Consider the following 14,995-nt stretch of genomic DNA (forward strand, 5'->3'; position numbering starts at 1 on the left):
GTTTGTTTTATTCTAGTTTGCATTTATGCCGGATCCTCAGTGAAAATAAAAGCCATGATAGTTCAACTTCTAGAGGTAAGACTTTTAAAAGTATCATAGGACTTCCCTGGTGGCACAGTGGTTAAGAATCCTCCTGCCAATGCAGGGGGCATGGGTTTGATCCCTGGTCCGGGAAGATCCCACATGCCATGGAGCAACTAAGCCCGTGCGCCACAACTACTGAGCCTGCACTCTAGAGCCCGCGAGCCACAACTACTGAAGCCCGCGCACCCTATCACCTGTGCACCACAACTACTGAGCCCACGTGCCACTACTGAAGCCTGCGCAATCTAGGGCCCATGTGCTGCAACTACTGAGCCTGCTTGCTGTAGCTACTGAAGCCTGCATGCCTAGAGCCTGTGCTCTGCAACAAGAGAAGCCACCACAATGAGAAGCCCGTGCACCCCCATGAAGAGTAGCCCCCTCTCGCCACAGCTAGAGAAAGCCTGCGCGCTGCAACAAAGACCCAACGCAGCCCAAAAAAAAATAAATAAATAAAGTATCATAGCTATTATTTTTGGCTTGGTCAAAATTAATAAATATCCTGTTTTCCATTAAATTTTATGAATAAAAGCAAAAGGTCTAAGATATTCACATTATATAAAGCTTTTATATGAATATATTAGAATTGAGATTAAAACTATAGTTATAGTAAGACTATATATCTCTTTATATGGTTGTCTTTTGACCTGCATAATAGTCATATAACGTTGCTTGGCTTTTATAATTGTAACATGGTATATTTACCTACATTTCAGCAGTGGCTAGCTGTAGTAAAACTTATACAGGCTAGGTATCAATCATAAACAGAAGAGAAGAGCTAGCACGGAAAAAAAAACCTATTCTGATCTTTTTGGCACTAGGAAACTTCCAGAAACTGAGGTTCAGTGTTTTTACTAAAGCTGGTTATGTTTAGGTGGTATCTGGGGATCTTGTTAAAGGTAGTGTCATGGAAAACATTAAAAGGAACAGAGTTGTTTACTACTGCATATCACAAATATGGTATATTAAGTAAAATGTTATTAAACAGGGTGTAAATTTTTAGTTATGTTAATTTTAAAGGACTTGCTATTTAACTTTCATTAATTTAGAATTAGGTATATGGGGCTTCCCTGGTGGCGCAGTGGTTGAGAGTCCGCCTGCCGATGCAGGGGACACAGGTTCATGCCCCGGTCTGGGAAGATCCCACATGCCGCGGAGCGGCTGGGCCCATGAGCCATGGCTGCTGAGCCTGCGCGTCCGGAGCCTGTGCTCCGCAACGGGAGAGGCTGCAACAGTGAGAGGCCCGCATAACGCAAAAAAATAAAAAATAAAAAAAATAAATAAAATTAGGTATATGGATTTAGAAAAGGAGGGGCAAAAACAAAAGCAGTAATGCCCAGTAAGTTTAAAGCATTTTCATGTGTAGCTTTCATTGGGGATAGAACCCATAACATTTTTTTTTTCAAATCTGGAAAAATAATTTATAGTCAATATTCTATTTTAAATAAAAAAATATGAGATAATTTTCTGTAGATAAGTTTACTTTTATCAGAAATTAAATATTACCTTAATATGAGCCCTTGCCTACTTCCTCAGTGCATAACACTCTTTGGCTGATATCTGCCAACAATCAAGCTTTGGTCTGAGGGCCCCAGTAGGTAGTCCATGCAGGGAATTGAATGTTGTTTCTTCAGAATTTCCTTCGTCTATCTCAGGAGGATTGAGTTTGGGTGGTGTTCCTTGTGCCCTTTTTTCCCTTTGTGCCTCTCCCTCAAATTGATTTCATTTCAGGCAGGCAGTTTCCCTTGCACACGCTGCTTCTCCTTGTTCTTTTTATAAGTCTCTTTCCCACACCCCCATAAAATAACGTTGTAAAGATGGCTGATAAACATGAGTAGTCTTAGTGATATTCGACATAACCAAGAACTAGTGTCTAAAATGTTCAAATTCCACAAAGAATGTCTAGAAGTCCCTTTTACTTGTGGCTGTTCTTAAAGCTGCTTTTTCTGAAACGTTAGCATTTATTCTTTTCTGTGTAATTATAAGGGTTGTAAGTTTTCCTCCCCATTGTAAATGTAAAGTTTTTCAGCTTTAGTGTAGATTTTGCAGGGCTTTTTCAGCTTTAGTGTAGATTTTGCAGGGCTTTTTTGCAGGGCTTTCAGCTTTAGTGTAGATTCTGCAGGGCTTTGTGGATTTTGCAGGGCTAGCCACTTAAATGGGCATTTAAATAACATGTGAATTGGGGACTGTCTTTGCTACTTTGTGGATTACATTGTGATTGTTTTTATGTCACTTAGTGTCAGCAAGATGACCTGGGCCATTTGTTCTCTACTTTAATCTCCTTTGATTAAGATTAGAATTCCCTCAGCCCCTGTGAGCCCATATTCTTACGGGAATTTAGTTTATGATGCTCAGCTGTTTTGTGCTTCTAAGAGTGATTGCTTTTTAAAAAATCTTAGTTAACTGGATAACTTCAAATGGCTATTATTCGTTATAAAAGCATTTTATTAATGGAAATTGAAAGCATGAAATTGACCTCATATTCCTACCGTACTAACAGAAATTTTTCCTTTGCATTTTAGTTTTTATATAGTTTACTATAAGCATAATGAAGGCATATTTGTGAAAAAGGTAGAATATATTTAATGGATTCTTCATAAGGAATTGGGATAATCTGGCTGTATTTCTTTTGTGAATAATTTAATGGACGAATTTACTTCATTGTAAAATACTATTTTCATTGTTTAAAGGGGGATTGATAAACGTTTTGATTTCTGTTATGTTCCTTTTTTGTGGCTAGTAGTAGACCAAAGGAGAAGATTTTTAAATATTTGATTTCTCTTTTAACTTTTTATTTTTTGGCCACGCTGCACAGCTTACAGGATCTCAGTTCCCCGACCAGGGATTGAACCCCGGCCACAGCAGTGAAATCACCGAATCCTAACCACTAGAACACCAGGGAACTCCCAGATATTTGATTTCTTAACTTGTTATATTGCCCTGAAAGATTTTTTGATTTATTTCAAAAGTGGATTATAAATTGACTTTATTTTACATTAATGTTTTTAGAGCTACTTGTTTTCCTACTTTTAATGAGAGGAAGGAGATAAAGATTTTAGTGTATGGGACTAAAGAAAAAGGTGGCTGAAAGGAGGTGTTCACCTGACCATTAACTCCTCCCCCCTCCTCAAATTCCTTCTCCAGGAAAGGGGGGCTATGCTGATTAATAGTGAATGAGACTACTGTACATGTGGTTGACAGTTCTCATAGGACTGATGTTTTATGTGTGTATGTACATATGTAACTACGATCATCCCTTAGTATCTGCAGGGGATTGGTTCCAGGAGCCCCCTCTGATACCAAAATCTGAGGATCCTCAAGTCCCTTATATAAAATGGCATTGTACAGTGACTAAAGTCAGCCCTCCATATCTGTGGATGCAGAACCTATGGATACAGAGGGCTGAATGTATTTTAGTTTGAATTCTGATGGAAATAGAGGAGAAAATGAGATTTTGGGGAGAAATTTCTCTGACAGTAGGATATGGGTAAAATTAAATTTTATATTTACTGCTATTCCTTATCTGTTGTCAGTGTAGCCCTGCGATTGAATTGACTATAATCTGAATATAGTTAGAAAAACCTGTGAATCTCCTGGCGAGAAGAATGGTTAGTTTATATTCACTTGCTAGAGTTCTATGCACTCATTAAAAATAATTTCGTAGACTTTGGTAGCACGAGAAAATGCTTTTAGAAATGTTTGTCAGGTAATCAGAATGCCAAATGATGTAAACTATGAATGCAAGTATGTAAAATATGTAGACATATAGAAAAAGATTGCAAGGAAGTGCTCAAGCAGTAGTTATGTTATAGTAGTGGAGTCAAGGTTAACTTTTTTCTACTCTAAGTATTGTTTTTGTGAAAATAAAAGGAAAAAGTCTGCTAGAGAGAAGCATTAGAAGTATAGTTTTCTTAATCATTATTGATGTTTGTAATAATTCCGAGAAGTAGGAAATACGTAGATCTTCCCCTAGAGAGTCTACCTTTCATGTTCAAGAGACTGTGTCATTATACTCTTTCTTTTATGTTTGACAGATTTCCAGCAAGCTCTTTATGAGTTATCATGCCATGTCATTAAAGGAAATCTAAAGCATGAACAGGCATCTAATGTTCTTAATGACATTAGTGTAAGTATATATATGTTTTTTAAATTTGATAATTGTTACATATTTCTTTTTGCCTTTGATGCAAGGATCCCTGACGTGTATAACTTGTGTTTCATTTTATTCAAAATTATAGTAGTGAATGTTTTAAGATAATATTGGTAAGCCATTGTTGCTAGACAGAAATATAGGTATTTTAATCTTTTTCTCTGGTTGTGAGTAGAGCAGGAAATATTACGTAAGCTGGGAGGACAAAAAAAAAAAGCTCCTATAAAAAAATAATTTGGTTAGACTGTTCTCCCAGTATAGCATAACAAGGCATTTTCTTTTGTTTGTGGTTATGTTTAGAAATTGAATGTATTAAAAAAATTGAGGATTAAATTATTTTAAATTGAGGTTGTATGATTCTAATGTTTGCTTGATGCTAATTTTCCTGTTGTTTGTTGTTTGCTTTAGAAAATAACTAGATTTTCCCCTAACCTTTAAGTGGATATTCTGTTTCACTCTTTTATTTATTAGAAAATTTAAGTTAGATTCAGACCAGATACTTTCCATGGTTGTTTGGTATTTGAATTGAAAGATGAACTCTCAAATTGTAAGGGTGTTTATTGTAAAGCAGGAGTTAAGTTTCATTTTATTACAAGTGGTGTATTATTCTATTATTATTAGGCTGGGTTTTACACTTGTATAAATAAAATTATCTGCCCAGTTGAGAACAGCTTTCATAATAAGTATTATTGAGGTGGTACCTGGAGTTTCTTGATGTCAGTATGAATTTCCCCTGTGCTGCTTTAAGCTTCTGTAGCCTTTTTCTTTGTATGATTTTTGTGCTTTCCCGAGGATGGTCTTAAGGACTTTCTATGTTTAGTAGTTGTGATTTTTCCCCCCCCTCATGTTGAGATGTATTTGAACAGTAGAGGTTCAATATGAGTTTCTCCTTTACCTCTCAACTGTCTCTATCTGATTAGCTTGTGTTGGAGTAGTCTATTTCTTCAACAACTAATATTCCATGTTTGAAAACTCTTGTCTTGCTCTATTGTTTTGGAGCACTTGCATTCAAGTAGACATAGCCAAATTTCATAGCCCTTAAGAAGAGACTAATGTCTGATCGGCAATGAAGGTTATTTCATTCTGTAAATTGGGCATCAGTATAGGATTTAGTGTGTTAATGGAATTTGATTCTAATACTTTTCACATTTATTGAAAATGAATAGTCCAAATGAACTTAATGTGTGTTTTGTTCTTACTTAGCTTCTCTTTCTTTGAGTCCTTAGTGATATATATACTTCTGCAGCTGGATTCTTTGTCGTGGCTAGATTCTCATAGTCCTATATTGCACTGTCCCATATCTTAGCCACAGAAACATATCTTGTCTGTCTCTTACAGCTACCAGTTTTTTCTTTAGAATTATATTTCTTTCCTTTACTCTCTGAAAGTAGGCTAATTTTAGGGTTGCTATAGTGCCAGCAAACTAATTGCAATAATTGAACTATGATCCTTACTAATGGAAAATGGCTCTAAAATTGGGTGTGGGAGTGGGAAGTCAGGAGACAAATCTAGGATAAATGCTGAAGTATTCATCCAGAAATGAGGGGAGAGTTTCGGGTCAGTTTCTCCAAAGGCTGCAAACATCAGTGCATAAAGAAAATAAAGATAGATTTTTGGTAATTATTTTCATCTTCAGAGAATCTTGAGTTATGAGACAACAGCTTGTAATTATTATTGCATTTTTTAGATTTTTGTTCTGATAATACTATGATCTTTGCATAGATCAGTGTTGACTCAGGCATGAGCACAACATTTAAAGTTTTAGATGAAAAATGTACCATATTTAACAGTCTTGCTTTAGGTAGGTGTAAGGTACTCCAAATTCCAGTGGTTTCTGACATGAAACTTCACTGGAAAAATGTTACTCATTTGTGTTCTTTATTATTTCCTGAGGTGCTTGTTTTAAGTTTCTTTTTTTTTTTAAACTCAAGTTATTTCATGGTAGACATTTAAACATTTTTTTCAACCATTATCTCCCTCTTAATTTTCTCTATATTATGAAACTTGAAAACTTTTATTTGTCAACATAGTGGTATTAGGGTTTTGTTTTTAAGTTTTACTGAAGAGTGTTTTTCTGAAACCATAATAATTGCTAGTGTGCTATTCTAGTATTTACTATGAATAATTGTATTTTTTAAAATTAGGAATTTCGTGAGGATATGCCCTCCATTCTTGCCGACGTATTCTGCATATTAGGTAGGTATTAATAAGCCTTTATTTCACCTGTAAAAAGTGTTGTTTGGTAAATTAATGTACTGTGTTAAATAAAATGCTGTCTTTCAAACTGCGGATTTTACAAATGTTTCTACAAATCTAGAATATATATATATTTTACTTTACAGGGAATATATATTATAAGTCAGATGTGAGTTTAATTACTATTTATAAGCTAGCTTTAAATAGTTTTAGTTTATAATTCAAATAGTTTGAGTGTTTCAGAATGTATCTTTATATAAAATTGAGCTAAATTAAGTCATTTCAAGTAAAAAGGCCAAGTTTTCTGAAGATAAGTTAGTCTGAATTATTCAGATTTTAGTAACCACCTAATTAATATTATTCAGTGCAGATTATCAATGAATGTCAGAATCTCAAACTTAGGATACTCAAGAGGTATTTACTTTACTATTGTACTCTTTTGATTCTTCTTAATTTTAGAGAGAGCAAGAAGAGCCAAAGTAATCAAAAGTACTTTTGTTTTGAGGATGAGAAACCAACTTTGGAAATAGCAGCTTCTCTATTTGTCCAGAATAAATAAGAATTCATGCAAGATAAGAAAGGAATATTTCTTTGACTTAGAACAAAAGGTAGTGTCCCTCCATGGGAGGCATGGATTTAAAAAATAATGTATATTACAAATTTATTTCTCTGATTTTAAATCTGAATTAAAGTATCTTTGAGCACAGTTTTCCTCATCAGTCTTATGCTTTCTGTAACTTTGACCTGTTAGAAAACATTACCAAACATTATAATATTCGCTTTAAAATATGAGTTATCCTCTGAGACTTTGTCAAGTTGGAATGAATTACTTTAGCTCATTAATCTTAACTCTTAGAATTAGATAGGTTACTTAAATGTCTTACTGAGAATCCCAAATTTGACTGCAACAAATCTAAATGTCTGGTCCTTGATCCTTCAGGACGTTTAAGATTTTATAACAACAGTAAGGTTGGGAACAGGTCAAAATGTGTGTGGACCGTGAGTGATAAATGAAAAGACCATTGACTGGTGACCGTATGTCCCCTTTTTGTTTTGTTCTCCTGGCGTAATTATTAATTGTGCCTTCTTTCAATCTTAAAACTATCCTGGTTTAGATGATAAAGTATTTGTTCCTGCTGTCTATTGGATTGATTGATTTATGCCAACAACAAAAACCTTTTAAGCTTAATTTTTAGAGCAGGCACTAAAGATATTATATTATGTTACTAATAAATATAACACGAGACAGGTTTCAATTTAGAAAATTGTTTGTTTTTACTATAAATTTGTAAGACTTAAAGAGTGATTTGTAGGTACCATTGTGTGGAAGCTGTTATTCATTGATAGTGTCAGGAGTACATTTTATATCTTTCTTTGGGTAATCGTCAATTATCAGCTTACTAGTAAGTTCTAGTAATTTTTTATATTGACTTATTTTATTAGGATATATTTTCCCTTCATAGTTATTTAGTTATATAATATGAATTATTATTACAAGTCATTGCTTTTTACTAGTAACATGAATTCATGAAGATGATGTTTGGTTGCTCTTGGGAAATTTCTTTTAGCCTATCCAGTCCATTTTTACAAGCAGGATCAGGACGGCAAACTTGGAAAGAGAATTTCCCTCACCTGCCCCCTCACTCACGTACCCCCACCCTTGGCAGAAAAAAAATGATCCAAGGGTGACCCCAGACCGAGGTAGGGGAATAGGAGTGAGAACGTGAGCTACCTCTAATAATGATGATGATAATTATAATGATGATCACAGTAATAATAATGTAGGTGCCATTTTGGAGCACCTTCTGTATGTTAAGCATTTAATTTCATTTAAATCCTCACAGCATTCTGTAAAGTAGATACATGGATCAGAAAATCGAAGCTCAGAAAAGTGATTTTTCAAGGCCACACAACTAGTATAAGGCAGGGTTTGAACCTGGGTTTTTTTTGTTCTAGAGTCCATGATCTTTCTAGTGTATCATGTTATCTTTCTAATATTTTAACAGGTATAAGAGAAATCAGTGCTGTACTTCCCTGGTTAAGATAACAATTTCCTTTAAAAGATTAATCATGTAAGGGTGAGGGGGCCTGAGAGCTATATTAACCCGAAAGGAGAGTCTGATGTGACTTGATGCACTGATGGGACCTCTGAGCTGGGTTAGGTGGTTGGTGATACTGGGCCTAGAGATGGAAATGGCTGAGGGCTTTTTAGGAAAATCAGAGGGAAATTAAAGAAAACTTACTAGGTGCTGATTTGGGGTTGAGGAGTCAGAAATAATGAATAAATAATGAATGAATTCGTAAGTTAGAACAAAAAGAATAAAGAAAACAGGGAAAGCATAATTGGAATAGTAGAGTCCTATATTGATTATTGAGATAGTTTAGCCAAGAAATTTACTGAGGTCCCATTAAGCATTTCCTAATATGGTCAGAACCCAGAGAGTTAATCAGGTCCGATGGCTGAGAGGAGAGTAGACTTTACTTGAAGAGGATGAACGTGCTACCCAAATGCTCTCATCTTGGGGACTTTGGAGGTAGATCTTAGGGACTGTAGGGCCTTTGAGGGTAGATGGATATTGGTTAAAAGAATAGGCCCACTTTAGTCCTGACCCCTCAAGATCAGTATCCTTGAAGTTCTAGGCTGAGGAGGGACCAGAAGACTAGATAATGAGGAGACAACTAGGAGTCCCTGGAAGGGATTGTTGAGATACACACAGATTAAAAGTCTTATTGATAGATTGAGATTGTACTGCAATTTACATTGTATAAATTACACCCTGAAATTCCCTTAATACGCTTGAGCTGACTGTGTGCTTAGCTGTAGTTGCCAGAATATTGGGAGATGGCACTGTCCAAGAAGGAAAAGTGGAGAAGGCCCCGGAAAATATGGATGTGTTTAATGATAGGTCCTCTTCTCTTTTGATTCTTAGTGATGGCAGTAGAAAGTAAACTGAAGCAAAGCAGTTGTAGGATGTCTGTCTGGGGGAGCCCTAGAACTTTTAGAGGGCAATTTTTATTACATCACTAAAATTGGTGCCGTTTTCTATAGCACATTCTAAATATGAATTGACTTTAAAAATAAGGTAAAATGGTGTGTAATCAGTTAAAACAATCCTGAGATCAATTTTGTAATCCTGCTAATCCTGGTTGAAGTTTTTGATGCTTACCATTTAGAGCTAATTGTTTATTTCCTCTATACTTTAGATCAGAAAATTGTTTGACAAACTTTTTGAATAATGTACTGAAACTCAAGGAGGTCTCAGTTTTTTAAAAAAATATTTCAGTAGGAAGAAAATGAAAATCTTGAGTGAAGTTTTGTTTGCTGACTAGAATTGTAATTCAAAATAGGATGTTAAAAATACCTTTTAATACAGTTTTCATAGAGTTGGTGACCAAGTAGCTTGGTTAGAACATGGTACCAAGGTGGCCAAAGTCAAGGGTTTGATCTTCTGAGTAATAGGATCTTTAGTATTAGAAGAGATCTTCGTTGTCACCCAGTTCAGCTTTTTACCTTAGCATCTCTGACATGTGGTTGTTTAAACTTTGCTTGAATGTTTCCCTTTTTTTTGGCCGTTCTGCGTGGCTTGTGGGATCTTAGTTCCCCAACTAGGGATTGAACCCTGGCCCTTGGCAGTGAAAGCGCCAAGTCCTAACCACTGGACCACCAGGGAATTCCCTAATGTTTCCATTTTTGAAAACAGTATTTTTTGGAAGCTTTGTTGCTTGCAGTGCCTTAGCACATAGCTCCATAATCAACTTACCATTGTATGGATATGCCATTGGTCACAAGGTCAGTTTTTCAGTATGAGGAGAAATTATAAGTATTTATATAAGTTTTTAATAAGTATTTATAAATTATAAGTATTTATAATTTATAATATAATAATTTATAATATATAATTTATAAAATTTATAAATCTTTAAGTATTCATATGCACATGAAGGACTGCTTATGCTTACCACAGTTTAAATTTTTTCCCCAAATTCAGAATGAGGAGTTTTAAATTTAGCTAGTTTTAAAGAAAACAGGTATCTTATTATAGTTGTGGAGTCTAGAAAAATCAAACTTTCATCTTTCTTTTTCTTCATCATTATAGATATTGAGACAAATTGTTTAGAAGAAAAAAGCAAGAGAGACTATTTTACACAATTGGTATTAACATGTTTGGTAAGTTTTAAAAAATACTTTCCATTTCTAAATTTTATGTGGAATGATTATAATCACAGATAATCATGTTAATGGAGGAGGGTATTGACATTCAGTTGACTGTTCATTATAAGGTGAGATTTGGGTTTTGAAATGGAATGCTTTGTAAAATTAGACATGCTAATTTTTTTCTATGAAATAGGCATGCTACCATATCACTTAAACTATCTATGCATAGAAAACCTCTGGTGATATTCCTGACCTAGTAAGTTCCTAACTAAGGAAAAGGTAAGCATCTATCAAGTGACTAGAAATGATATGGACAGCTTTTAAACTGAACAATTTTTCATAAACTGTTAGGCAAGGAGAAAAAGAATGGAGGTAGTTTAAAAATAATTAATTCTAGAGCTCATCATAATCATTGTCTAGCAAACCATTTTATGTTCATAAATTTAAAACCAAGGCGGAATGCCATTACTCAGACCTGGAAGAATGTCCTTGTCTTTGCTGCGAGGACAGACAATAGAATTTGACTTAAACAGTAGAAGCCAAAGAAGGCTGAAATGCTGCATTATCTTAAAGAAAATTCAGTTGACAGACTCAATTTTAATCAGAATTACATCTGTAGTTCTTGTCATTTTTAGGTTGTGTACAGCATGGCATATAATTTTTAGTGAAGTTTTAAAAAGCTGTATGTTTCAGTACTTGGAAAGTCATCATTTTTGTTAGATTGAAGTTCCAAGCCTTTTAATAAAGTTGTTGATGTATATATATAAGGTGATTTTAATATTCTTATTTGGGAAAATAATTTCGAATATGTTTTAATATTGTGAATGCATAGTTGGAATGCTGAGGAGTAAAATGGCCTTTAATATTTTTTAATACAGCATTTAGTTTCAGACACAGTTCTGAAGGAACGCTTGGATCCAGAAACATTGGAATCGTTAGGGCTTATCAAACAATCACAGCAATTCAATCAAAAGTCAGTTAAAATCAAGACAAAACTCTTGTAAGTACATGTATTTTTATGTTGCAGATCAAGTACCTGAGCATGCTTTTTAGTTCTCATGTTGAATACTAGAAGTTTCTAAAGGCGTTTTGAAGATTTTTGTTGTTGTTGCTGTTAGCATGTGTCTTGTGTTTTTTCCTTTTAAGAGTAGCCTATGGTTATTGAGTCAGCAGTGAACTTTACCTGTGTGAAACCAATGTTAATTTTTTTCCGTGTTAGAAGTTAAAATAATATTCAGTGCTTTTATTACTACCAATAAAATAATTTACAACTGTGGCTTTAAGGTATATTCTTGTCAATGATGGAAATAGTGTTATGTTATTAGCGATATCCTTTCCTTGTGTAATTAACATTGGGGTGTCCCTTAAGAATCACTGTTATTTTCTATCCTAAAAGATAGACAAAGAGGTAAACTTTCAACAACTGTTCTTATGATTGTTTTATATAAGAGAGTAAGAAAATTCAGTGAGAAGAATACAATACTCTTATGCAAGCTTGTTAATTGAAATTAATTTTATCTGCTTTATGATGTTTAATTTCAGTTATAAGCAGCAAAAATTTAATTTGTTAAGAGAAGAAAATGAAGGTTATGCCAAGCTGATTGCTGAATTGGGGCAAGATTTATCTGGAAATACTACTAGTGATTTAATCTTAGAAAATATCAAATCTTTAATAGGTAAGACGTATATCTATATATACTATATGTTACTAAGATAAATTTTTTTAACTGTTGAAGAATATCCATAAAGACGAAACTAGTGCATTCCCTATAGTTTTTTGTTTTTAAGTTAAGAAACGAGAGAAGTGTCTAGCTTGTACTTTTAAGATTGTTATCAGTAATAAAAAAATTTGGGATGATATTTATAAGAAATCTTGTTACTCTTACCTTTGTGTTTGTATTAGTTTCTGCTCTCTAGTATTTCTATCTTTAATTTTTAAGTATTTTCCAGTAATTTTATGGAGGGCAGAAAATAAGTAAGCAAATGTGAAACTTTAATAAAATCTTCGGTGAACTCTTGAAACGTGGAGATGTTTAGTTCTTTTGAACTTGATTTTAAAAATACCGAGCAACTTTGATACACATTTTATTTTATTTTTACAACAGTCTGTTAAAGTAAGTGCAGATGTTGTAAAAGTGTAACAAATAGGAAAGTGTTACTTTCCCTACCTTTTAAATAGAATTTCTTTAGCATTGTTCTTTTTATTTGCATTGAGCATTTGGAGGAAATAGTTGGCTTCTATAGAAAGGAGGAATGAATGATAGAAAAATAGGGTACTCCTGATTTTTCAAGAATGGAAAGAGTTTTTGCTATTTGTTAGGTGTTATGCTATCTCAGGGAAGATTTTGCAACACCTAGATGTCTTAAGTTTTGAGACCTGTTGGAAAAGTCATATTTCCTGCTTCACTGGTTATATTTTAGAGGATGCTTATGCTCAATTCTCAGTTCTTTCTCTGTTTTTGAAATTTATGGATGAGAAAGAGAGAGGAGGTGTCCCAATCCTTATCCCCTTTCTCCAGTGGGGACCCAGATAAAACCAGTTTTACTACAGTAATTTTTGTTTTTAGCTTAAGCTTTTGGTGGCCAACAGGTATAGAGGTAAGGAGCTTTTAGTTTAAATTTACCCTTTTCTTTGAAGTAAGTCTAGTTCTGGCAGCTGATTTAGTCTCTTTGCTACTTTCTTCCATTGTCAAATTAACACCAAGACTGGCAGTCCCCTAAGGCTGCAGGGCTCTTGCTTACCTGTGTAGCAGTGACCCATTAAAAAAAAATCCTCCTGTAGGGTTTCCTTTCTGTTCTTTCCAGGGTAGGCTCTACATTTTTCCTGCAAAATTTTGATCTAGTTTGAGATGTTTGTCAGTACTGCCTTGCTATAAGTTTGTCTTTCCTTATATCCTGCCATGTACTCTCTTAAGATGGTATCCCCCACAAAAAAATTCTCTGCTGTATAAGGTCCTCACTTTTTTTTTTTTTTTTTTTACTTTATCTGCTTATTTGTTGACATCTCTTGTCTGGCCTTGTTTCTTCTATTTTTTTGTCCTTGTGAGTTTATACTTTTTTAGTCCTTTGTTATTTTGGGAACATTTCAAAGAGGGATTTTCTTGAAAGTGTGCTTTTATCTAACTGGGAAAAATGTATGCTGTGTACTTTCTTTTCTTGAACTTTGTCCCCATAGAGAACAGGTTATGTTACTGTCTCTGAAGAACAGTGTGACAGTCACAACTGCAAGCTCATAACTCACATGGATATTCCATGAGTATAAACAATTTGATTTCTTGGGCTAAACCTCTGTTCTAGTCCGTCGGGTGTGCTCCAAAGCACGCTAGCCCAGAAACACTCAAATGCCACCTCCGCAGTGTAGCCTTATATGGCCACCCCCCACCCCGACACTCCCTGTGGTTCACTGTCTTTCTTCTGAGCACTTAACACCATATAATGTGCACCGTATTTTATGCCACACCCCCACTGGAATGCAAGTAAGCTCCATGAGGACAAGGGTTTTTGTCTGTTTTGTTTAGTACCTCTAACCTCAGTGCCTGGTACGTAGGTGCTGGATAAATACTCATTGAAAAACGAATGAATGTTTCCCGCTTTCTAGTAGACTTTATAGTGATTCCTAGCCTCTTTTTTCCCTGACATGGAGGATTTGAGAAAGTTCATCTCCCTGGCTTAGTGTTTGTTTCTCTTTGACTAGCTGATTCCCTCCTCCCCCATTGTCTGAGAAAGGAATTTTTCATTGACATTAAAGTTGAGGTTAAAACTTCAATTCCAGTGAGTACTCACTCTTTAAGAGTTAGAATTTATCGGATTCCCCCTCAGTGCAGACTTCAGGTAGGCCTTGTCTCATCTGTCCAGAGCAGTTCACTAACATAGCATCCTGCTTTTCATGGCATCTTTGGATGAGTTTCCTCTTGTTTATTCCCATTGCTTTCTCTTTAGGAGCAACCTAGACAGATAATATCTTATACAAAGCTATCTCAGGCCTGATCTCCTTCACCAGCCATTGACAGAACTGATATCTGGTTTGGGAGGCATGCATTATTTAAAAAATAAATTTATTTATTTATTTGGCTGCGTTGGGTCTTCGTTGCTGCACGTGGGCTTTCTCTAGTTGTGTCGAGCAGGGGCTACTCTTCGTTGCAGTGCACGGGCTTCTCATTGCGGTGGCTTCTCTTGTGGAGCAAGGGCTCTAGGCTCGCAGGCTTCAGTACTTGTGGCACGTGGGCTCAGTAGTTGTGGCTTGTGGGCTCTCTAGAGCTCAGGCTCAGTAGTTGTGGCACATGGGCTTAGTTGTTCTGCGGCATGTGGGATCTTCCTGGACCAGGACTTGAACCCGTGTTCCCTGCATTGGCAGGCAGATTCTTAACCACTGTGCCACCAGGGAAGTCCCGAGGCATGCATTTTAGATACAC

General features: G+C 35.2%; 1 protein-coding gene across 11 annotated transcripts in view; it reads left to right on the top strand.

Moving 5' to 3' along the window:
* The window catches only part of THOC2 (THO complex subunit 2), a 103,701-nt gene that overhangs the window by 14,386 nt on the left and 74,320 nt on the right, over positions 1–14,995 (top strand). For all 11 annotated transcript variants that reach the window (XM_033850014.2, XM_073799097.1, XM_073799098.1 and 8 more), the window contains exons 2-7: positions 17–75; positions 4,116–4,207; positions 6,376–6,427; positions 10,525–10,595; positions 11,462–11,583; positions 12,126–12,259. In XM_033850014.2, coding sequence (XP_033705905.1) covers positions 17–75; positions 4,116–4,207; positions 6,376–6,427; positions 10,525–10,595; positions 11,462–11,583; positions 12,126–12,259 — 530 coding nt within the window. The remainder of the gene's footprint in view (positions 1–16; positions 76–4,115; positions 4,208–6,375; positions 6,428–10,524; positions 10,596–11,461; positions 11,584–12,125; positions 12,260–14,995) is intronic.

Source organism: Tursiops truncatus, chromosome X (assembly GCF_011762595.2).
Source record: "Tursiops truncatus isolate mTurTru1 chromosome X, mTurTru1.mat.Y, whole genome shotgun sequence".
Lineage (NCBI taxonomy): Eukaryota > Metazoa > Chordata > Mammalia > Artiodactyla > Delphinidae > Tursiops > Tursiops truncatus.